We start from the raw sequence: 25,684 nt of genomic DNA on the forward strand, positions 1-25,684 counted from the left end.
ATTGTAATGGAGTTATTTACTCAATGGAAGTTCAAATATTCGAGTAATTATTGTGGTATTTTCTCAATTCAATGATAGATAACAACGAAACAGATTTTTAGATTCATTTTTTGAGCGTTAAAAATCAAATTCAGAAGATATATCAAGAGAATTGGATTAGGTTTAATATTACTCTTAGATTTACAAACAAAAGATTTACCCACAGGATAGCACTTTTTAAATTGTACTCCACTGGAAAAACTGTCCAACCATATATCACATTTTTAAATTTGGTATCTTACGCACAGTTCATATACAATATTCCCTCGTTACTCAGGCTTCCATTTCCAGTTTTCATTTCTTACTTGTTGCATTCAGACTTTTGCCCTATTCATTCATAACACCTTGGAGGGCATACATAATTTAATGATATTTATTGTTATTGGCCAACTCCCCCGACTTCCTCACGCTCCGACTTCAACCTGCTTCGATTCCATTCATGGCCTGTCCAATGTTTTCTACTCATATGCACACTTGATTGACAGTTAATCAATCTTTCGGTTTTAGTTGGATTCTTTTCACACATTCCCTTATTCTTGGGTGACGGTTTCGCCCTCTCCTTTCGTTTCGGAAATTCATTTGTCTGCACCTTGTTGGCCAGAAATACTTTCGAGTTAATCCTTTTGACTTTGTCCGTTTGACGGATTGTCGTTTGACTGACTTCTCTTACCGGATTGACTGCATGCGAGAAGAGTGTCTAAAGCAGATTTCCGGTCTGTAATTGTTATGAGTCTTAAGTCAGAAGAATCAATTCTTAATTCCCTTGTAGGAGTTGGCTGATCGGATTTTTTTCATACAATCCTACAGAAATCTTCGTATTTTTTGGACCTTAAAATTTCAGCTGGTTTACTAATCACCTGTTAACTTTCCATGCCGTAATATACACAAAGGCACAAAATTGCAGCCGCTTTATCCATTAAAGCCCTTAATTTGAAACCAAAACGAATTATTTTCCTTGCTTTTTATTTTTTATCAATTTGAAATAATTAAAATTACAATTTAATTTAAATACATTTTACATATAATTTACCGCAATAGTTAATCATCATGTTTTGCGCTTGTATCATCAATATTGTGAATAGTGTTGCGCAATCTCAGTTAGCATAGTTAATAGTATTTATATATTTTTAATTGTATGAACTAAAGTCGGTTTTAATGCACGAAATTACATTAAAGTTAAGGATTAGAAACTAAACATACAATATGTAATAAATTCAGTTTAATTTTTGTGCCAGTGCCTCAACTCCTTTCGATTTGCTTATTAAATAGTGGCGTTAATTAAGCTTCATGTTAGATGTATTATTTAGAAAATTAACATAAATATTTACACACCTATTGAACAAAGTGGGGAAATAAGTAAGAGAGTTGGAGGGGAGAAATGAAGTCTTCAGAAGACGGTAAAGTGGCAAAACCTTAAAACTTGAACCCAAATCATTTAGCTGAAATTGTTTCTAGCTGCTGCTGCTTTTGTGGCTGCTTTTGCTGGGCTTTCTAGCTAATTAGCTGGCGCTGGCGCACTGAAATTTATTCTAAGTGCATTCCATTCCATTTCATTGCGAGTCCATGTCATTGCATAGTTTGTAAATTCGTTTTAATGACGATAATTATCCTGCTGCTGCTGCGAGGATCCAGAACTGTTGCTGCGACATCTCTTGTTCTGAGCCGGGGACTCCCCCATATCGAGACTTTCGTTATCGCTATCCATGGTCTCGCTGCAATCGCCATCGTTATCGCCGCCCATATCGTCCTGTTTCCTTTTGGCCGTGGCCATTTCCGCCGCATGCCGTTTGCGCCATTTGGTGCGACGATTCTGGAACCAGACCTGCAACAAAATAACTACGCATTAGTTGGGCGAAATAAAATTTAATTGATATTTTCTTAGAGCTGAACCTAATTAAACTAGCTTCGATAGAATTATTTCCCAGGTCATTTTAAAACTTAAATCGAAAACTCAAAATATTTAAAAATATCATGGTACATTATAATATTAAAATCGAATTTATATTCCGAATGTTTTAATTATACGTTCATTTATATTTTCTCAGAAATTTAAAAGATAAGAAACATGGAAGGATCTCTTTGATTAGCGAATATTACGTCATGCTTAGCTGTTTTTCTATCTGAGTTTAAGTTTAAAACGAAAATCCTGTGCATGTGTAATTAGGCGAGTCACATTGTCAAAGTCATTAAGTCGCCAAGAGGATGGGGGCAAACGACCCAGCAACAGCCCATAAGTCGCATCATCAACGCCGGTTAACCCTCAATTAAGACAATATTATGCCCTGGACAGCCAAATGGCGAAATGTTGCCCGGCAGCAGCAGCATCAACACAGCACAGCAGCAACATCAACCGCAGCAGCAGCAGCAGCAAAGGCAGCAACTGTTTTCAGCGGCAAAAACTATGCACAAACCATGACTAACGTCTTTGGCTGCGCTTCATTTTGCCGGCCTCGTTTGCCTCGCTCTGTGGCAACATATGTTGGCCAAAATCCTCCTCGACCTTCCCATCCACAGCGCCCATGGCTGTTTTAAAAGGGGATTCACATTCACCCATCCAAGTCCAGGCACGTTTTCCAGCTTTCCGCTCTCTACCCCTCAGAAGGCATGGGCTTCAAATTCAAAATCGGCATAATTTCTACATTTGCCTGATGATGGAGCAGATTTTTGGTAGCTGTTTGCAGTTAGAATCATTAACAAAGCGTATAAATGGGCACTTAATGTAAGAGTCCACAGAATTCTGAAAATGATTTCGAAAGCAGAATAATACAGTTCTCCAGAAAATTTAAAGATAATCTATGGAAGTAAAATAACCAACATTTAATTATTATTTCACAACGCTAATTTTGCAAGACTTCTGTTTAGTTACGCCCTATACAAGAGATCAACTTAATTATTCCGGACTGTCAAACCGTTTTGGTTAAGTGTTTGTTTGGCCCACACCCATGGCGAAATCAACGCGGAGCCAAACAGCCCAAAGGTGCAATTAAAGCAGATACAGGATAATTTACAACTTCATTTGCACATTTGTGTAATTATTATTTGCAACATTATGCGAAATAAAAATACGATTAATATTTTCCGTGTGTTACAAGCCGCAGGGAGAGTGCACAGACAGTATTTCCCAGTGTCTTGGTCCTCGGAAAAACAACAGACAGCCAGCAGCGGCAACAACAACATTAGTTGGCATCATTAAGGCTGCTTTTCATGGTCATTATTTTTTGGTAACATCTGTGTCCATGTTGCTACGGGATTTGCCACTGAGCCATGAGCAAAAAGGAAAATTGAGCTTGGGGCAAGTGGCTGGCTTCGTGGCATTTTCTCTTTTTTTCCCCATCCCAACGCCACTCGATTTTCCACGTCTCTTTTTCCCATTTCATCATCATAACGACGGCGTATGCGTCATCTAGCACCCACTAAAGCATAGTTGATGTTGCAATGACAACAGATTGCTGACTATTAAAGAAATGCTTAGCTTGGTTTCGCAAAGATTTAGATATTTAAGGAAGTGTTCCAAACGAATCACCAATTTTTTAAGAAAATATACTAGTGAAAACTAAGGAGGAAAGTAAGTACGTACCGCTATTTCTAAAATAGACGGGATTTAAGTTTGTTTATATACAAAGTATACACATGTTTGTTTTTTTCCCCCTCAAAGCTATTATATTTTTGAGGAAAGTGAGGTTGTTGCAGTAGCCGTTTATTGTTCGAATCCCAATCTGAAATTTCACAACTCTTTGCAACACTTTTATGGCCACAGTTTTGGGAATTAGCCAAGACTTTAGAAGCCGCCTTTGCAGGTAAGGTTAGATAGCCAAGTGACTGATGCATAAAGATGGTCAAGGGAGCCGAGCCAAATTTATGACAGCCAACATGTCAAAGTCAATCAAATATTGTGGCAATCAATTGGACTTGGTCACGTTACGCTTCGATATCGAATTGGGATTTATTTATTGCGGCAGGAGCAGCACCTCCAAACAAAAAAAAAGGGAACGAAAAACCCAAACAGTGCTCAAACAAAAGGAAAACGTTATAAAACATATTCCATTTTGGCACCGCAGCGGGAGTCCCTGTTTCCTGGGCCATCCGTCAGGTGAGCCCTCAGATAAGGATAAAAAGTGTTATGTAAATTTCGCAGGAACGGACAGGATGTCAAAACCAAACCTTCGGAGTGTGGTGTGGTGTGCCCTCAAAGCGAAATATATGACTCTTTGGGCAAATTGGAAATTTATTTGTTTACGCGTCCTGTGCGGGGGATACTTAAAAGTCATGAAAATTTACAACATGGCTGCGCACACCGATGGCCAATACAGTTGGCCTTTTTGGTAACATCGACATCTGACAAGTTGGCTCCTACCTCGTTCGACTTTTCAACTTTTTTTCTCCTATTGGTCCAGAGAATTTTTATTTATTTATTTTAGCCATTTCGAGTGTGTGTGTTTTGTAGTTCTGGCTCGTAAATTTCCGAATCTATATAGCCGGCTCGCCCTCGCTCTTTATATGGGGATCGCTTTCCGTATTTATGTGAGTTTGTGATTTATTTGATTTTGTATTTTGTACCCATAAACTTGAAGCCAGCTTAGGGTTTGAGTCATAAAAGTGCATTTCGTTTTTGGTTGTTTTTTTTTTATTTTGGGTTATTCGACTAATTGTTCAGTAAACCTAGAAATCGTCTTCATCGCTTATGTAAATTCCTGGTCGTACCCATTCATTAACACACAATCAAATCCATTAGCCAGTCACAATAGAATTCTTCCTCATCACCGAAAAAAACCAAAAAAATCAATTAGACATTGTTCCCCATTTCTGTCATAAGTTTTTATGAACCGGCCCATTGTCAGCCTGTTGGACTGTCAGTTTTCGTCAGTGGCCCATTGTCATTGCCAAACTGTCACTTCTGACAGTCGCCTCGAATCGGATTTGGTCCATAAGCTTTCATTATTCCGGTGCTAATTATGCGGCCCGATCTTTGTCTCATCAAAAGAAACAGATCATAAATAGCCATTTTAGACCATAATAAATATTGTTGTCTTCTGTAGCCAATGACACTCAGACACATTCTTAAAGATATTCTTTTATGAATATTTATATTTTCCTAGAAATTGATTTCTTGTATATAACTAATAGCAAGCCCCTGCTAAAAGCTATATTGAAGGTTTTTAAACTTTAAATGATGTTCAATTAAATATTTAAAGGGGTATGTATGATATCTGTAATATGGACTATTTTTCAAACCCTTTTATTTATACAATTAATGTTAAGTAGCTTGCTCCCAACCTTTTTTTAATATCTGTGCTGCGTTACATGTTATAGCCAACATAAACATTTTCTTAATTAAGCAATTGCTTATACCCCCGTTTAATTAATTTCCCAAATTATCTTCTGCTTTAAGCCCATTACATCAAATGGCAAGTCCTTCGTTGCCTGTTTATACTGCTCTCTGCCATTATTCCTATCCACCTACTATTTGCAAAACAATCCCGACCAAAGTGTTTACATACATTGACTGAACAATCAGGACCAAAATGCCATTACATTTATGCAAAACAAGGAAGAAGAGCGGGCAAAAATCACGAAAAAGCTATAACAACAAAACATGCAATAATTTTATTGCTCGAAATGGACCTCCTAACTATGCCCCCAAACACATGGACTGTCATTAATAATGGCCACAGACGCTATAATTCATCAGAGGGGGGCCCAGTTGGAGGGGGCGTGGCATCGGAAGTCTCCCGCTCATAAGAGCGTACAAAATGGCGACCATTTGCATTAAATGATTGCTAAAACGAAGGACGAAAGGAGTCGCTTTCTCTCGTTCGCCGTCTGTGTCCAAAAACGGTTTTAATTATGATAACAGCGCAATTATTCTTGTCAAGATCATTTGACCAACCTCCCACTGTCATACAAGTGCACTTGAAGAAAATAGCATATAATTCCTGACTTAAATTCAAAATTAAGGTTTAAATAAGAATTCACTCTCAAAATACATAAAATTCGGGTATTAACAGATTACTAAGGTTAAAAACAAGCTAGATATGAATACAATCAAACAAAATATCTGTTAAATTAAAAATTAAATTTAAATTTATGAACAAAGAATAGAAACTTAGATTTTTATAACCTCGGTATTTCATCATCAATATTTGCAATATTCGTTGGAGACATAGCTTTTCTTTCAGTGCACTTGCCACTTTGCATTTTGTCTGTCTGTCATAATTTGGCTTGGTTTTTGGGGGCGGCTGTTGTCCAGCTTGTGCCTTTTTGTTTGTCAATTTGCATACTATCATCGTCATGGCTGTTTTTCATCTGGTTCTGGCTAACACACACTGGCACACATGCACGCACACTAATTGAATATGTATGAAGCTGGCAGGCTGCCCATCGTTGTCGTTGTCCCTTCTGCATTTTGTGCCATCCCGCCGGGTCCAGAATTTAATTTACACTCACCCAAAAGTCATGCAGTCATTTGGCATGTCTATCAGAGAGAGAGACGAGTTGAGACAGCGCGAAGGAAAGCCGGGGGAAAAGCGGCGGGAAAATGGGGAAAATGCTGGGGCCAGAATCAACCCGAAATCCTGCAGTTTTCATCCATCTCCCTGTCCATTTGTACTCGTCATCAGCGCATTCTCTGCCCGCCGCTCCCTGTTCGTCCTGTTTAGTCCTTAGCACAAAATGACGCATATTTAGCTGCAGCTCAAGCCATCAATCCTGAATGTTCATCTATCTATCTCTATCTCCGGTCCCTCGCTTTCTCTGTCCCTGTCTGCCCTCTGTGCCTCATTCTTTGGCAATTAATCATTTTCCTCATCATAAACGTGATTTCTTTTCCACTTCTGATTGCACTCAGTTGTGTGGTGAGAAAAGGTATCGCTTTTGGTTTGGGGGCATTTGGAAGAGATGATGTCGAACAAATGGGGCAAACATGTCCCTCCTATTAGGACATCTGGTTTGGTTATACATGGTGAATAATCTCTATATATTTCTTTTATTAGAAATATAATTTTTATATGTTGAAAATTAAATACTAAAGAACTAAATTAAACCATAATTTAATATTAGGATTCAATTCAGTTGTATGAAAAATGCTTCTTTATAAAAGAGTGTAGATTGGGTCCCTAAAAACTTCAAAAGGGTACTAACTTTTTTCAAAACCCCAACTTTTTGTCGTTTTTTAACCCACCGCAAACCAATTAACTTGCCTGGATTACAACTAATTCGGGAGTTACAAGGAACCGCAACCGCAGATACAGATACGCGGCGAAAGATTCAAAATCCCGAACGACACGCGATGAGACCACGGACCATCGACCATGACACGTGCGTTTCCCTGTTTCGGATTACAACAAAAGTTGATGACAACAAATTTGACGACACAAAGGATTTATTTGTTGATAACATTTCCTTCTTTTTCGGCGTTGTATGGCCGGAAAAAAGGAAACTTTAAAATGGTGGAGGATAACACATTGCACTAAGCCTTTAATACGCGTTCCCCGAGGAACGAGAATGGGGACCATTGAAACCCATTGGCGCCATTTTGGATTTCCGAGGGTAAGGCCGAAAAATCCACGAGATTTGTCTTTCAATAAAAATGCAAATTTGTCAGAAAAGTCAGGGGCAAAACAAGCGAAGTTCTGCTTACTCCAGTTCACCTTTTGCGGAGTCAGTTTTCTATTTTTATTTGGTTTGCATCCGGGTTGATTGCTCCATCCGCCATTTTTATGAGTTTTTAATTTGCATTTGCCAAAAAGCCTGCGTCCCGAATTTTGGTGGTTCTTGAGGGGATTCCCGTTCATGTTTGCTTACCTTAACCTGCGACTCGGACATTCCTAAGGCGTAAGCGAGCTTGGCACGCTCTGGTCCGGCCAGATACTTGGTTTGCTCGAATGTCTTCTCCAGGGCGAAGATCTGCTGACCACTGAATGTTGGGCGGGTGTGTTTCTTTTTGCCATCCTTGTCGTTCGATGGGTGATGCTGATGCGATTGAGACAGATTGGCGGTCACTGAAAGACGGAAATATGTATATATTCATAAATATATTAATAAATCAAGTAAATATATGTTAGGAAGCACAAAATCTCAGCTCATTAATTCTAATTTTCCCGTCATACCAAATTTGGTCATTAAATATCTCGGCTCTTTCTAAACTGTCTCGAAACTTTTCAAATTGCAGGAGTTGAAACACTTTGAGCACCTTGTTTACAAGCATTTCTCGAAATTTAAACATTACATCTCCCCCAAAAATTGTTTTAATGAATTGTTAAATAATGCCGCGCCGTAAAGACGGGGACAAAGTTGTTTAGCGCACCGTGGGGTGGTTGTAAAACGGTTTCCTTTTTGCGGCAGAAAAGTTTTATGACATTTATTAATTGTTTACGAGGCGACAGCTGCTAATTTGAGAAGAAACTTTTGGGACAAAGGCACTGCAAAAGGTGTTTGGGGTTGTCAACTAACATTAAATGATTTTGGAACTCAATTTTGGAACATTTAGCAGCAAATATTCCGATTTGAACAATGATGAATAAGAAATTAAATGATATTTAGTCAAAAAATATAATTTCATCCTAGTAAGAATTATGTTTTGTCAATCCAGCATTTATTTACTATTACAAATTTCTGCAGCCGTTTAATAATTCCTCTCTAATTACAATTTGGCAAGAAAATGAATGTGCAGAGTGGCAGACTGAAAAAATCCCTATGCACACGTTTGCCCAATTAACAAACCCAAATTGACCACAGCAATTTATGGTACAAGGAGCCCGAGGACGAAAACTTTTGCCGCCGAGGGTCGTCGGAGCCTTCATTAAAATCAATTAGCAAAAGCGACGACGACGACAGCAAGAGGCCAATAAAAGCGAGCCAAGTGGTCCAAAACAGAACGCCCATTCGACGGCCACGCCCCCTCAGCAAAGGGGGATTGTCGGGGTCGTAGGTGGGGGGATTCGCCAGGGGGCGCTACGTGCCCTGTTGGCTCGTAAAGTCAGTCAAGTGGACATGGAGGGTGGTCATAAAATTAAACGGTAGCTGTGGGAATGGCAGAAAGGGGATTGGGTGGAGGTGGAGGTGGTGGTGGGTTGTGGGTGTGTGTGTGCTTTCAATTAATGTCACCCCATTATTAAATGATCCCTAATTATGTGAAATGATTTAACTAAATATGCACAACGCAGAACCCAAAAGGGGACATCCGGTGGAAGGGCAGATGGGGTTTGGTAAAAGGTAAAGCCACAGACAGCCGTTGTCCTCGAAAGGGTGGTCCTTTTTTCGGTCTACATTGGGTTGAAACTCTGTGTCCCTTTATGATACTTTGGTGCCATTTGCGCAGAATTATTAATTTAAATTGTTATTTCTAACAGCTTTCATATAGATAAGGATATTTTTTATTCGGGTTAAGCCCGGCACTATGCAAAATTACATGTGATGGGAGGATGTGTTTTGTATTACAAAAAGGCATTGCAATTAAACGGCATGCTTTGAATTGATCTAATTAAGGACATAAAAGGTAGAAAATAGTAAACGTGCTGGTACATACAAGTTTATAAAACTATTAAAGCGATTCATTCTATAAATATTCTTCGATTTATCTGATAAAAGTTTGTACAATATATATTTAACAATTTAATGACATTATAAACTTGAAGCCAAGCTAATACCTAACACTTTCCATTTCAATTCAATCTCAGCTGCCACTCTTGTGCCATTTGGCTGCCATGTTCGAGTTATGAAAACAAAATGCCTTGCCAAATAAAAATGTGTGTGGCATTAAATTTATAAGATTTTTTTTCTTTTTTTTCGCAGACAATTCTGGAGCTTAACAAGACTTGTCAATAAAGGGGGATAGGTTGTTCGAGGGTATCTCCCGCGGACTTTCGCTTTGGATGGGGATTCGCCATGTAACAAGCGTAATCCCTTGCAAGAAAAATTGTAGCAGTGATAATTTTTTTATTCTCTTTGGGTATAGCTATCTCGTTTTGCCCCCTTCCTTTTGTCTCTTTCGCACTGACTGGGTTCCTTGGCGGTTGGCAGCTGCGTCCTGCAAGGACCCTCATAAATAACCGACAAATATGAAGCGTTTATTTGCTCATGTCACGGCCCTCAAACGCAATGCAATGAAATGGAAATGGTCCGCCCCTGCTGCCTGTTGTTTTTCCTTTTTTTCTGACCCCTCCGCACGCCCCTGTGTCCTTCGATTGAGGCACTGGCAGTTGTCTATAATCGCATAAGTCACCCTGTTGGCATCGCTGCATTTGCACTTTTTCCTCCCAACACTCGAATTCCTTTCTCATTCTATACCTTTTTTTTGCTTTATCTTACTGCCAATATTTTTTACGGCGTTAATATTTTTTGGACATTCTTTTGGTGGGGTGGCAAGTAAATTCTAGGTGGGCGTGTGCTATTTTGTGTAAATGTTTCCCTTATTGAAAATATTAAAATGCCATTTATTATCGAGTCTGATGGTGCCATAACCGAGGAAAGGCGGGATAATTTGATTTGAGGTCGGAATGACTTTAGCGAGACAATCGTTAACACCAAATGTTGATAGACTAGGGATTATCTTTTGATATCACCACTGACGTAAGTCTGCTTAATTTTCAATTCAAGAAATGTATTAAGTACTAATGGCAATTGACAATAGAAAATAATAGCCTGGGTTATATAGTTTTAAAGATATATACTTAAAAGTGTTCCTAAATTTTCAAAAAAAAAAATTCCCCTATACATTTCTCTTGCTGAATTGCTAACCATTTGAAGTAAGTGTCCTTATTATAAATCCCCGTCCACGCAACCCAGATCATTTCCCCGCTCTTCCCACGTTGATGTAACAATCTTGTAAAATGTTAATGCCAATCTGGTTGTTGAGCAGTAAAATCTTTGCACACACCGGTTGGGGCGGATAATCCGCACCTTTTTTATATACCCCTTGTAGTATGCGATTTTATATATATGTCGCAGCGTTGGCATTTTCTTGCTCCTGATCTTCCATATTAGCAAATAAACCTTTCGAGTGAAGCGAATTCCAACCGGCGTGCGCGACTGTCTGTATGCAACTGATCGTATTTTCTACGCATCGATCTATCCTTTACACACCCTAGCTGGACTACACTTGGCGACAGCGCGACAACGCTGTCGCCTCACTCGTAACGGTACTTTGGCGCCAGTCATATTCTACGTTGTAGTCAAATTCTAAGAATGTCCTCACAATATACCAAGCTCATTGCGCAGCTGCGTCTTGCAAGCACAGTGGTCAAACCATGCTAATAATATGACAGACACGTACAGTGGTCAAAATACATTCGTAATGCGACACGGCCTTCCTGACATAATACACGTCCTCGTGTGTTGTCTTAAATCTACCACATAAGTGATAACACTTCAGGATTCAAAGACTCCCTGGATATTTCAAAGAATTATTTCCATTCAATCCTTTTCTGATTCAAATTAGTTTCAACTTTAGTCTTATCATAACATGACTAAATTACTTAAATTTTCGTAACACAACTCAAATTTAACAAATCATACCACTCGTGTAATTCCTTTAACACATTTTTCTCTTAATCTTTCAAATCAAACATATTTTGTAGTTCCTTCTACAAATAATTAACTTATCTTTTGTGTAGTTCCTTTTACACATAATAAACCTATCTTTAGTGTAGTTCCTTTTACACATAATTAACTTATATTTTGTGTAGTTCCTTTTACACAAACTGAACTTATATTTTGTGTAGTTCCTTTTACACAAACTGAACTTATATTTTGTGTAGTTCCTTTTACACAAACTGAACTTATATTTTGTGTAGTTCCTTTTACACAAACTGAACTTATATTTTGTGTAGTTCCTTTTACACAAACGACCCCCGCCATAACAAGTCTCTTCTGCTATGGTGCGGTCTTCAGTTTCTCTATTATGTCACACTGTCAGGCTCTTGCTGCACTCCTTGCAACGATCTCACGCATCCTCATGCGTCATGGTCTCTCCGGACCCTCATAGCTGTAGCCTTGTGAATAATTAACTCAGAGTCTATGGTCTCTACGAGTGCCTCAGTCGGCGATCTCTCGCAGTGGTCTCTACGAGTGCCTCAGTCGGCGATCTCTCACATTGGTCTCTACGAGTGCCTCAGTCGGCGATCTCTCACATTGATCTCTACGAGTGCCTCAGTCGGCGATCTCTCGCATTGGTCTGCGTCTACCTCAACAGGCATCGACCATAACTATTCGTGGGCCTACTATACGTTCTCTTGCTTGTCAAAGATCTCAACACATATCGGTCACCATCAAGCTTTTCCGCCATTACATATGGCCCCAAACCTTGGGTTTAGCTTTGTTTGATGCCACTCTTCACTCTTGAGCAAGACATGGTCGCCTACATTGAATCTTATTTCTTATATTGAATCTTTTTTTATTTATGAAATTAAAATTTACAAATCTTTACGTAGCTAGAACTTGCCACTCATAAGCACAGCACCACTAATTCATCCTTCCATGAACACATCCGCTAATCCCTCTTTCAATAAGGAATCAAAAAAGTATGGAACGGACTCACCGGTTTCACCATATTCCTGATGGTGGAGCTACAGTACAGATGTCAACACGTTTCTCGGTTACTTGGTCGTTTCCTCGTGATCGTCCTTTTTGACAGGCGGATGCGAAGTGCCCAAGCTCGTCGCAGTTGAAACATTTGACTGTTAATCGGTCTTTTGATCCTTGCGTTGAACTTCCGTTGTGACTTTGATTTTGTGACCTCTGCCGAGCACGACATTCAGCATATTTATGTCCAGTCTTTCCACAATAATTGCATTCCACTTGAGAGAGATACTTAGACTTTTTACGCTCCGGGTCTGTTGTAGATGCGTCGTCATCAAGGTTCCGTTTTTTAAAAGTGTGCGCTTGTAGTTGTTGTTGCATGTCATTTCGAGTTTTAATATTGTTTGTAAAAACCCAGCGCGACAATTTGTCATCAATTTGTGCCATGTGAGCCAGAGTAAGTGAAACCGCAATTTCCTCCAGATCAATAGATTTAAATTTGGACATAAGTAAGGTGACGATTCGGCTTCCATATTCGGTGTAACTTTCTCCAGACTTTGGTCGCCCGTTCAAAATTTTCATCATTGTGGCAGCAGACGTTTCGATGCCAACGAAGCGTTGAACGAAGAGTTCTTTAAATTGTGGCCATGTGATGCCAGCAAAGCATATTTGGGACAGCCATTGTGATGCACTTCCCTCTAGCGCCTTACTTAAAGTTATCATCAGGCTGCTACCTTCGGGCATTTTATCAGCAAAAATAAGATCCACTGTTGTACACCAAGCGGAGGCATCTGCACCAGCTCCCTCAGGATGAAACTTTGGGAGAGTTATATGTTTTCCCTTTTCATCAGTTGCCGATGCCTTTGGTGTCTGCATATTTTTGATGATCTCCATTAGGTTGTTGTTTTGCACTTGTAAAGCTGCCAGGTATGCTTCGGTGATATTTGTAGGCAAAGCAGATCCCACTTCTGATGTCGCAGCGTTGGCATTTTCTTGCTCCTGATCTTCCATATTAGCAAATAAACCTTTCGAGTGAAGCGAATTCCAACCGGCGTGCGCGACTGTCTGTATGCAACTGATCGTATTTTCTACGCATCGATCTATCCTTTACACACCCTAGCTGGACTACACTTGGCGACAGCGCGACAACGCTGTCGCCTCACTCGTAACGGTACTTTGGCGCCAGTCATATTCTACGTTGTAGTCAAATTCTAAGAATGTCCTCACAATATACCAAGCTCATTGCGCAGCTGCGTCTTGCAAGCACAGTGGTCAAACCATGCTAATAATATGACAGACACGTACAGTGGTCAAAATACATTCGTAATGCGACATATATATATATGTGTATATGCAAGTGGCATGGTCGGTTGCCTCATTAAGTGCCACTGCTGCCATCCCTGTCTTTCCCTCGTGTCTTGTGCGGTGTTTTATGGCCTGTTTTATGCCCGATTATATGCTTAAAGCACAAGTTTTTCATGGAGCTAAGGGGGGAGTGGGGAAATTCCGGGCGATGACACAGAAAATGCCACTTGAATTTTAATTAAACGCAACAGCTAGACAGGCTAGTGCCATCTCTTTCTGCTGTCTTCATTAAGCTTAATGAATTGTGTCAAACGCAGACTGCGGTTTCAGTTGCCGTCCTCTTCTGAATTTACGATTCTTTTCCTCTCGTCCTGTATTTACTTTTTATGCCAAAGTTAATTATTTAATTAGCACAATGCGGTTACACGCTTTATTTTCATTTCGCTTTTAATGAATAAAAGTCAGCACTGGAGGAAATGGTAAAGGGTGCAGTGAGCTTGTGTTTGGTAAGAAATAGTGGCTACACATTTTAACAATATATATTTGCGTGCATTATTCGTTCCTCAGTAAAGTCACTAGTTTGATTGTCCCACAGTATTAACCCGTTATATCTGCACAGCAATAACTAACCTACCACATACGATATGATAAGTCAACCAAACAATTTCCATGCACACTATCAACTATAATGCAAACCCCACTTAATCCATTTCAATCATATTAAATAAAATTCCGCAATGAACTAGTATAAATGGAAAGCCAATAAATTTCCATTAATGAATTGCACGGCAAATATTGATAATGAACAATACAAATAAACGCGTTGATACCCATAAACAGGTGGAATGCTACCAAATGAAATAAAAAAATTGCAGGCTTAATCAAAGAGTAAATAATGCCACCCAAAAGCTAATCAAATGAAATTGCATTATTAATAACAAATAAAATGTGTTGAAAAATAGGAGAACAAAAAATCATAGCATACTTCTGAGGGCAGGCGAACAAATTCAAATGAGCTTGTGTGTGTTGCCGTTTCATGTGCACACGCACACACACACACGCACGGGCAGCGGAGAAAGCTTTCTCCCTTGTTAACATGACAGCCTACAAGCACATAAACACAAATACATACTAATATGTGTGTTGGGCTGCTCCATTTCGGGATAAAAAGGAAGAACATCGGAGTGAAGCTAAACAAACCACCCCCCATTGTTTTAGCTAGATAATAATGTGACAACATATTCTCGCAGCGTCTGTGTCTGCCTTTATCTTCCTATATACATTATATATGTATATATACATACACAGGCAGTCTGCTTAAACATTTTGTTTTCGACTAACGAAAGTTTTTTCCGTCTGGAACCACCAGCTGTCGCATCTTTTCTGCCATAAATACGTATATACACAGATAAATAAAAAATGGATATAAGAAATGGTTGTATGTTTATGTAAATAGGGGAAATATGAGAATGTTAAACGTGGCCAAAGTTAACCAAAACAAAAATGATGTGGAAACAATGAGCCAAAGCAACTGACAATTGAAACATGTTTTCCAAATTCAATTTTATTTTATGGCTTGTTGGATTTGACTTAAATTTTCAAATATAAATGTATTGATTTCTGTATGGTAAAGAAAGGCGAATGAATAATAAAGTTGTAGCTTTAAGACTTTAAGAAAATTTAGACATGACTAGTAGATATTAAGAATTTTAGTTGAATTATTTATTATCTTTTATTTATGTATAAGTAATTATAGCATCCGTTTATGTTTTTATATAACTATTTTTAACAATCGCCAGCTTTCTGGCGACTTTATCCAGTCTCCTTGTCCAATCCAGCTACCCAACCATTCGCTGCTCTGTTTAGCAAATCAATTAAATCAATATTTGCTTAATGTTGCCCACGGAGCTACCAAAAGCGTGAAAATTCCAGGGCACCTAACGACACACTTCAGAAATCAAATCGAACACAAGCCAAACATAAACATAGAGTCTGTGCCACGAATCTGTATGTGCCCCTTGCCACGATCGCATGAATGCAAGAAAATTGTGAACGATTTCCGAGTTGTGGGCCAAGATTTTAGTGCACAGTCATGGCCGCAATTAAAAGGCGAACAGCAGCAGCAGCAGTAGCCCACAGCACTAAATCAAATCAATTGCCAATGCGAACCCGATGACGATAGTGATAATGACGAGGAAGAGGGGCCTTTAAACAAATAAACAATTGGATGTGTTGGAAAAGGAAAACGAGTTTCGAGCTGGTGGCACATTACTTAATGAGCTTAGCGATGCCTATAAATAGATGTAATAATGAAGTAACCAGATCAGAAATCAGAAATCGGTTGCTCGCACGCTCAGTAAATTAATTTTTCATATGGCCAAGAAGGGTGGATTGGCATACCATGTCCCATCCCGGCATCATCATCGCCATCATTATCGACTTTTGTGTGGAGTCATTCCGAAAGAGAGCTCTCCGAGCCCGCTGATCGTGTTAAAGTGGTTCCTCAACACTTATTAATGAGTCGGACAATGCAACTTGCCCCCGTTGTAAGCCACATTGGTAATCACTTGAGAAGCCCATCGCCTGATCACCGTGATCATTAGTTGGGCATTCGCTGCGCTTTGTTAACGGTTTCCCCGGGTCCCCAGATCGTCAGATCCCCCCATCCAATCCAATCCGATTCGATGCCCGCCTCCCGAACAGGAAGTGAAAATCGCAACGAGGTGTGCCCGCCGCTTACAATCGATACCAAATTACGCGCCCGATTCACCGATCAATCGCAAATTAATGATTGTTTGCTAACAAGCTGCAATCTACTTACTCGTGTTGGAGAGCCGTTCGCGCCACGCGATGGGATTGGCCACCAGTCCCTGTAATCCTGGCCAGTACAGGTGCGTGCGGTCCACTATGTGTCCGGCGTGGGTCTTCAGTGGCGCCCCTTGGCTCTGCGATAGATACTGGGCCATTCCCGCTGCTGCGGCGGCGATCGAGAAGCGGGGAATGCCAGCTGGGGATAAATAAATGGATGGGAAAACCACGATTAGTAATGAGTTTGGCAGGACTATCGAAGAAATTTAAGTCCATGTATTTCATTTTTAGAACAAGGAATTAAATGAATTTTAAAGATAATAATTTTAATTTAAAAATAAGTTCTCCTTTAGTTTGAAGTTATCAAGATGTGTAATAGTTTCTTAAAGTAACAATTTACATAATTGAGCACAATTAGCTTTCCGTAAACTTCAAACCTTTTAATGGTAGTTCGCATATTAATATAGATAGGAATAACATCCCTGATGTATTATTTTGTTATATGTTCAAAATACTTTGTAATAAATTGCATAATCATTTTAATAAGCTCACCCCATTAACTAATCCTCTCAAAAGTTTATTTCCCTTTCATGAGAATTTTGCGCAATTTGTTCTCAACCAGCCCATTTTTCTGCCCACTCATTGCGAACTCAAACACACAATACGGAATTTGTTCGAATTAATTAAAGGCCATTAAATAATTTGTCAAAGAATGAGTTACGTTTCTGGTGACCGAATCGTTTTAAGAAAAAACCAAATAAACGAATCAAATCACATAAACGCCCTCGTTAAAAATAATTAAAAATGTTATGGCAAATTGTCAGCACCCTGTCAACCGCGCCCCCCTCTTTCAAACCACTGTCATGTCACACAATTGGTCTACATTTGAGTGAAAAAGTACAAAAAATGCGACGCAGAGTGGCTGAAAAACCAAATCATTTTAGTGAAACGACAGCGTCACAGATTCAGATCCCCTCCTCCTCCATTTTTTTCCCATATAGACCACGTTTTTCGTGTGTCATTTTGATTTAATTACAAACAATTTGACAACTAATTGCTGCAATTTTTAACGTTAAAACGCGTATCTCATTACGTTTTGTGGTAATTTTGCAATTGGATATTATAACCATTTTGGGTTTCATAGAAAACGGTGTGCTCAATATCCAAAATTGGCCTGATTAGGTAAAGGGACCAGGGGGCGTAATGACAGGGGGGTTGTGGGCTGGGGCATGGCTTTTATTGAATCATGGAATCATATGGAATCATGCCAAACCGGATTCGTAAACAAAACAACAATTTTCGGTCGTTTTTGTTCGACGGGATTGCCTTTTTATTTTTCTGTTTGGTTTGCGAAACGAGTTTTTGAAGCATTTAAAATATATCGCTTTTTTTCTTTGGCTGTGTGAGTTTGGTGCATACATAATATCTATTGATTCGTGTCTGATATATATGTACAAATATTTCAGTGTTGCATAATGACTAGGTGCATTGAATTGGGAGACACAATTGTAGTTAAACAGGTAGCCTACTATCAATTCATTTTTATTATGCAATTAAGTTTAATAGAAATGGTTTCAAATTAGAGCAAAGTTCTTTCAGCATTAAGAAACACATAAAGCTAAACTTTTTGGAAAGACCTTAAATATAAATGGAATTTTTCTATTTTTCCAAATTTAGATGTATGACAATAAAATTGTAAAAACTTGAACCTATGTTTATGTATTTTTATTTTATATATTATTAAAATGTGTGTTCTAACGGACATCTTTAAGAAGTTCAAAACTTATTAAAAGTCCCCAAATCATGGCCATATATATCTTCTTCCTTAAAGTAATTGTTATAAAAAAACAATCTATAATATATAATAAAGCTACCCATTCTATATTAAACCCATTCCTTTACTCACCTCCTGTTAAAGCACTTAGACCCGCCGATGTCACCGGCGGCGGTTTGGAGAGGATGGTGTCGATGCCGTGCGGATTGGGTGCACCCTGGCTGTTCGTGTTCGTGGCCGTGGTGGAGGAAGACGATGAGCTGCCACCGGATCCGCGATCACTGATCAAATGCGAATTCGGGATGTGGCTGTAGGACAAGCCATTTGCCGACGCCGACGATCCACCGACTCCTTGACCCTTCATTTCCGTGGTCATCGAGTGAAGAGCGGCCAGCGGGGGACCGAGAAAACTCAGTGGGAGCTTGTGATCCATGTGGTTATTGTTGTTGTGACCTCCGGGGTTTCCGCCATGGTTGGCATTGTGCAACGCCAGTGGGTTCACTCCATGATGGTGCTGGAACTTTGCCCTCTGGCTGCTGAGATTCTCGGGACTGTAGTCGTTCTGGCCCTGCGGCGGTGGACTTGCGGATTCGCTGGTCTGACATGGATCCTCCGCTCCGCTGCTCCTCTGGCTCAAGGCATACGACTTGGCGCTGTCCACACCGGGACTGGAATTGTGTTCGTACCGCGGAGATGGCGAGGAGTCAGAATGGAGTCTGGAGGAGGCGGGTGGCGGTGTCGTCGATGGCGAGTCCGAATCCTTGAGACCTCCGCCATGTGCCGCCTTTAGCAACATTAACGGACTGCTGTTGTTATTGTTACTGCTATTATTGTTATTATTATTATTGTTGTTGGCATAAACGGCCGCTGCCGCCGCTGCACTGTGGTAATCGGCCAACTGTTGTTGGTAGTCCGCCGCCGCCATCGCATGGGCATGGACATCCGCGAAGCCATTGCTCATGGCCGCCGCCAAATGATGACGTTGCGCCGCCGACGGGGGACTTCCCTGGGCGGCAGCCGCAAAACTATGATGGCGCATATACGGATTTATCAGATCCATCTCGGGCGCTTCGTGGCCGTAGTCCAAGCACTCCGGGTGCTGCTGCGGTGGTGCTCGGTAGAATGCCGGCGGAAGGGCCAAGTTGAAGGCGGAATTGGCGGACAGCTGGAAGCTCTGGGCCAGCTGCTTGGCCGCCACCTTGGCGTCGGGCGGTGGAGGCGTGGGCGAGGGATTGCTGCTGCCACCCGCCGGCGTAATGCTCAGGAATGGACTACCCAGCTTGGGATCGGTCTACGGATAGGTATTCACGCGGAGAAGATCGAATCGTAGCGATCTGGGCTTTTCAGTTTGGTTATAAATAGTATTTAAGGAATAGTAGCTTCTTGTTCAAATATTTTTGAAATCTTTTGTTATTTCATAGACAATTTTCTATAACTTTTAGAAATTCTTGTTCAATTGTAAAGTTAAGACCAAAAAATTTGTTAAGGGGATATCCTGCTTTATGGTTATAAAACTTATTGAGTTCCTTAATACTTTTTTGAAAATTTTGTTTAACTACGTATTTTGCTTGAATTGTTTTCAATTATAATGTCAGCACTTTATTTTCCGATGTACATAGTATTTGTATTTATATAGGGTTTTTAATATTTTCCGATCACGATACGATCAAAACTGGTTATTCTATATATTCGAGATCATATGATCTTAAATCCTTTTTAGCACAAGCACGAAACCGATTTTATCAAACGGTTGAGCACGAAAACGTTTACTTTTCAAATCGTTCTTAGATTTTAAGAAACTACACTTGGCATAAGCGATTTAAACGAGATCAGGCTATATTGGTAACTCCGTGGCCGGGAAATATCGAAGTGAATGAAGACCCGCGCGTGTCCGCTTGTTTAGGCCTACGACTAACGAATGATTTCGAAATTGACTCGACTGGCCCTCAGTCGCACAATCTCAGTTTCAATTTCAGTTTCGGTTTTTGGTTGGGGTACGGCTTTCAACCCTCCGCATTCCGATTCCACTTCCACTCGCAGCATCATCTTTAGAGCGTGCGAGTAGGAGAGTCGTATACGGTTGCCCTGCTCTCCCATATCGATGTGTCTCTTTCTCGCCCACAAGAGCGTTCCACAATCAGTGTAAACATGAAATGCAGACTGGAACGCAGTGGCATTGGCACAAAACGAATGGGAATTTTATTATGTACATCATTAAAATCAACTATTTCGGATTCGGATTGGAGCCTGGGACTGAAACGGGAACTTATCCTGGCACTCTTGGTGTCCTTTGTCTCGCTTGCACCTCCTTCTGTCCCATTCTGGCCCACTGTTTCCTTGTGGCTGAGTGCATTTTCATGGCTTTTTCCCTGGGTCGCTGGATTGTGGGTGGCCTTTTTGTCGACTGCGAATTCCGTTTATTTGTTTAAAAAGCTATAAATATTGAGACGAAGCTGGCAGCTTTTTTCGTTGGCCTTATTCATTTAAATAATTAAAAATTGCGCTGGCGATAAATGAGAGCTATAAATGTAAACGAGAAACTATAGGTTAAAGTAGAAGTATTTCAACACTTTTTTTAAATGTTTAAATGAACAAGTTGTAATGTCGTAATAAATTAAGAAATTCTAGAGTTAAGTAATATAAAATAAAAATTTGTAAAAATGTTTTTAATTCGCAAATTGTAAAGCATATACCCATTAATATAGCTTCATTTTTTAGATACTCTAAATTTTAAGGACTTTTTAAACATGTACCCCAAGACTGATCTTTCTAGATTATCTTATAAATTAATTTCAGAAATGTAAGTACTAGCAGAGCATACCAACATATACATATATCACGATATATCACATATATCACGATTCGTCCCACTCACACTTTCATCACCGAACTGAATTAATACGCTAATTAACATTTTAATATTATTATGTGCCCGTCGGTGGGCCGGTGGATTGTTAACCCACCGACGGCCAATGAATTATATTTATGTTTATCTATATAAAAATACCGCTGTTGCTGGTGTTACACACACACATATACTCTGACAGGCAGACGGGTGGTCCACATACAAATACAAAAATGCGCTTCATTTAATAATAAACTACACACAATTTTAATTTACTCAGACAAAACGGTGAGATCTCATAGGAATGAAATGGGATGTGGAATAGAGGGCAAGGCCACGCCCACTAAAATGAGAAAGGGAGAGAGAACTTGGACCGCCATTGTGAATGTGAATGAATGTGAGTGAAAATAGGAAGGAGCGAACGCACTCAACCGTTGAGTGAGTATCTCTATCTTTTGCTGGCCATTTCCACCACAGCTTGTTGATTTTCGACTGTGTTCTTTATTTAATTGACTTTGCCGACCCATAAAAATGAAGACCTTAAATACTCCTGGAAGGCTTACCCATCCATTCGTCTCTCTTTTCCTAGTTCGCCTAAGCAGCCCTCATCTTTTGCTTTGATCTGAAACAATTCCCTATAAATTTATGCGTGGCAGAAAACATGTCATAGAATTTTCTTTCATCGCAGTTAACAGATCTCTAACGAAAAATATTGAGAAATGTACACTTTAAATTTTAAGGTGGTCTGAGGGAATATCCAAAAACAACATGCTTATAGGCAGCTTTAATATAAAAACTATTTTTGAATCTGATTAAAAACGAATATAATATTATTATTATTATATTATTATTATAATATCATTAAAAAATTTTTGTTGGTACATATAAAATAGAAAATTTCAAAACATAATAATACAAACACTTACGAAGAAAAAAATATTTTATAAATTCATAAGTCTTTTTTACAGTACATTTACAGTGTTCATAAATTTCGGCCCCACAAAAAATCTAACAAGACACTAAAAACTTGGTTAAAGATAACAAAACTACACAGGCCCTAACTGTGATTGATTTATTGTTTTATTGTGCTAAAAAAGAGAAAATGAAAGAACTGAGAAGAAGCTGAGGAGCAAATTTAAAATTTACAATTTCGATAAGCAGAGAATTGAAAACACTATTAAATGCCTACAGTTGGACCCAAACTCGATTCACATCTTTTGAGCAAGGCTGCGCTGGGTAATTAATAAATAATTTGTGAGATTTTTATTTTCTTTCACATGTTGGCCCTAAAATCTGAGCTCAACTGAGCCGAACTGAAAGGTAAATAGCCATGGCTAATGTCTTGGATTCGGGCTTATGGTATGGTATGGTATCGTTTGGGGATTACCCCCACTCACAGTTCATTAAACTGCAAATGGAGAAAGGTGTTTTGGTTCTATGAATTAATTTTGCTATGCTTGAAGGTAGCAGTTCTGTGCAATGTTGTTTACTTATAAAACCAACTATGAGATATAACCATGTGAAAAGTTAAATAAATCAATTAGATTCTTTAAATCAAATGCTTACTAAAATCGCATTTTCAATATTCGACAAATCCAAACTAAAGGCTAAACAATCTCAATCCGAATCCCAGCCCATATTTGGTCAATAATCCTTTTCCAAATTTGAATTTCCCATTGGCCACATAACATCTGCGACTTTGTACCCCTTTTATCCCCCTTAAGCCGAAACCCGCAACCAACTGCTGACCAATCTATACACAACAGAATTTTCATTTCACACCTATTTGAAACTTGCTGTCATCTTTGCTTACTGTTATTATTATTATTATGATTATAATGCGTTTCGGAAATGAAATTGGGGCAACCGCAGGATGCGAAGACTGACGCAGCTGGGACTCTAGTGCTTTCATATGGGAAAATGTATATGTAAGTTTTTTATGCTCCTGGTCGGTCAGCAATACAAATCTCAACATTTGGCATACAATTTGCATTATTTGATATGTTTTTTTTGTCTTCTATTATTTTTTTTATTCCTTTGTGTGCTTCAAAGTTAAGTCCGCTTGATGTATGTCAAAGTTACGTGCGCGTGTTAAAATCCTGTCTAATTTAATATCTATAAATCCCCGGCTATGACAGCAGAGGCCCAATGGGCAAAGGGTTATAAAAAGGGTTATCATCGGCGGAGGGTTGCTTATCAACGTGGCAAATTGATTTGCGCTCGTTATGCGGTCACTTGGGGTACATTTTTTGGTCAAAATTGTAAAACCAAAATTGGCCGAACGTGCGTTACAAATTAATGTTTGTTCTGGATTTTGTTGCTCCTTTCCCTGCGCTATTATTATTTTATTTATCCTACCGTTTTTTGCAAACAAGCCATAAACCCTTTTATACTTCAACAGGATGTGCCGCCTGATGCCGAGTTATGTGGTGCAAATGCCCTCTTGGGTGAAGTTTTATTGGCCAGGCCATCAATATTGTATTAGTTTGGCTTGTCATTCAATGACATCGATATTGATTATTGATTTTGATAAAATACGAAGGGGAAGAGGGCGATTATCAGACAGTGCGCTTAGTAAATAAGTATTATTATTTATCAGAACATTTAACAAATTAGTTAAAATGAGAAAAGATTTTTTATAAAAATAAAATAAAGTAAAATAAAAGAAAGCTGAACTCATCCCAATCATTTGACAGGAACTTTCATTCTTTTAGTAGAATCCAACCTTATTAAGTACAATGTAAACTTCTTTAGCAAAAATTTTTATGTGCAATCATATTATTTTGTATCATCTGAAAGTCTTCTTTCAACTTGTTCACATTTTCCGCCGCTTTGTCAGACTCATCATATTTTTATTGCATACTTTTGTGCGCACTCACGTTAGGTTAGAAAATGTCGCTTCTGATTGCTTTCTTATTTGTTTACATTTCCAGGCTATTGACATACGCAAAGGTATAGAAACAGTGTCAGGATGAAAAGGATACCGGAGGATGGAGGCACAGAACGTGCACGGCATATCAAAAAATCGAAAACGCCCGACACATGTTTCAATCATTTTCCATTTTTATTTATTGTCAGCATTTATTCTGCTGACACTTTTCCAACCCCTCCGCTCGCCCACAGAAAATTATTGCACCATTGCCATTGCTTGTGATTGTATCTGTGTGTGCGCTTAGAAAACAATTTGCAAATTGCTTCAAAAATCTGCCTTATGCCAAGTCGAGATCTTTGCATGAATCACTAAATGGATATTTATCTGACTGCAGAATTGGATTTATTTTTCTGCCGCAGTAATTAAACGCAAATTTTGCCAACTGTTAATCAGTTTAAGAAACTGGCAGCTGCTGGAAATTTAATTTCTTAAACATGGCCCATAAATTTTCGTCTGTGGCTGGGGTATCAGAAAAACGTATTGAAATCCATAAAAAGTCAAGGAAATGAAATTTGGAACCATTGTAGATATTTTGGGATATGGTGACTTTTGGAATTGTCTCATATTATTTCCATTCAAATATAAAAATATCAAATAAAATTACAATTACAATTAAGAAATATATTATATATATATAATAATATAATATATATTAATAATAAATATATTATTATATATTTTAGTTTTTTTTATTTTGATTAATTTTTAAGTCATTTTACACAAAAGTTAATATTTAAAATTGTAATTAATTGTAATAATAATAATTAATTATGGTTTTTTAGTTATATATATTGATGTTTAATGTAGTGTATTACTTTGATCGGGTTAAATTTACATTTGGTGTCCCACTTGTGCCGCAGTGCAGCCAATTTATGTGTAAAGTAAGCAAGGAGCGGCTGATTGGGGGTCAGTTCACTCGTTTGGCTCTCCTCCATTTGGCAGCGCCACCCCCACCCACCGCCTCCATCCACCCACCCCCTCTATTTACCCACCGCACATTGTTGCTCATGCAATTTCAATTACGTTTGCTGTCGATTTTCGAATACGTTTCGGCGTTTCACTTCGATTTGCAATCCACCCCGGCAATCAACTTTCCGATACCCAATCCCTATTTTCACCAACCCCACCCACATTTTCCGCCCCCCTATCCACTTGATTTCAATTAAACTGAGTTGCCATTGGCGCTGACGCTTTTCGACGTGTCGCAAATGCAGCTTTGAGTTTTCGCTCTGCCCGCTTTTCACGCTCCCCCCCAAGGATTTTCCCAAGTTTATTCGCTTGTTTTGCTCCTGTCGACTGCTGCCGCTGCTTCTAGCCATTTAATTGTTTTTCTTCGTTTTTCATTTTGTGATTTCCTCTTTGACTTTGGCCCAGAGCTCCTCCACTTGACCACTTACATTTTATGGCGACGCGGAAAAGCTGTTTTCCCCCTCTTCTTGGGTGTGGGGGACACGCGGGTCAGCCATGT

General features: G+C 39.2%; 1 protein-coding gene across 1 annotated transcript; it reads right to left on the bottom strand.

Moving 5' to 3' along the window:
- Nucleotides 1-1,074: 1,074 nt before the first annotated feature.
- On the bottom strand, nucleotides 1,075-19,919 carry LOC117140770 (homeobox protein abdominal-A). The gene is made up of 4 exons (XM_033303852.1): nucleotides 18,572-19,919; nucleotides 16,679-16,864; nucleotides 7,840-8,036; nucleotides 1,075-1,861 (listed from the first exon to the last, which is right to left on the bottom strand). Exons 1-4 carry the CDS (start codon nucleotides 19,497-19,499, stop codon nucleotides 1,631-1,633), a joined length of 1,542 nt encoding a protein of 513 aa, XP_033159743.1. The 5' UTR covers nucleotides 19,500-19,919; the 3' UTR covers nucleotides 1,075-1,630.
- Nucleotides 19,920-25,684: the final 5,765 nt, after the last annotated feature.

The sequence above is a fragment of the Drosophila mauritiana genome, chromosome 3L (genome assembly GCF_004382145.1).
Source record: "Drosophila mauritiana strain mau12 chromosome 3L, ASM438214v1, whole genome shotgun sequence".
NCBI lineage: Eukaryota > Metazoa > Arthropoda > Insecta > Diptera > Drosophilidae > Drosophila > Drosophila mauritiana.

Coding starts and splice junctions, on each gene's coding strand:
- LOC117140770 (XM_033303852.1), bottom strand. CDS start 19,499: ATGGATCTGATAAATCCGTATATGCGCCATCATAGTTTTGCGGCTGCC. Junction 8,037..16,678: donor CGAACGGCTCTCCAACACGA/GTAAGTAGATTG, acceptor TCCGTCTTTCAG/TGACCGCCAATCTGTCTCAA. Junction 1,862..7,839: donor TGTCCGAGTCGCAGGTTAAG/GTAAGCAAACAT, acceptor ATTTTGTTGCAG/GTCTGGTTCCAGAATCGTCG.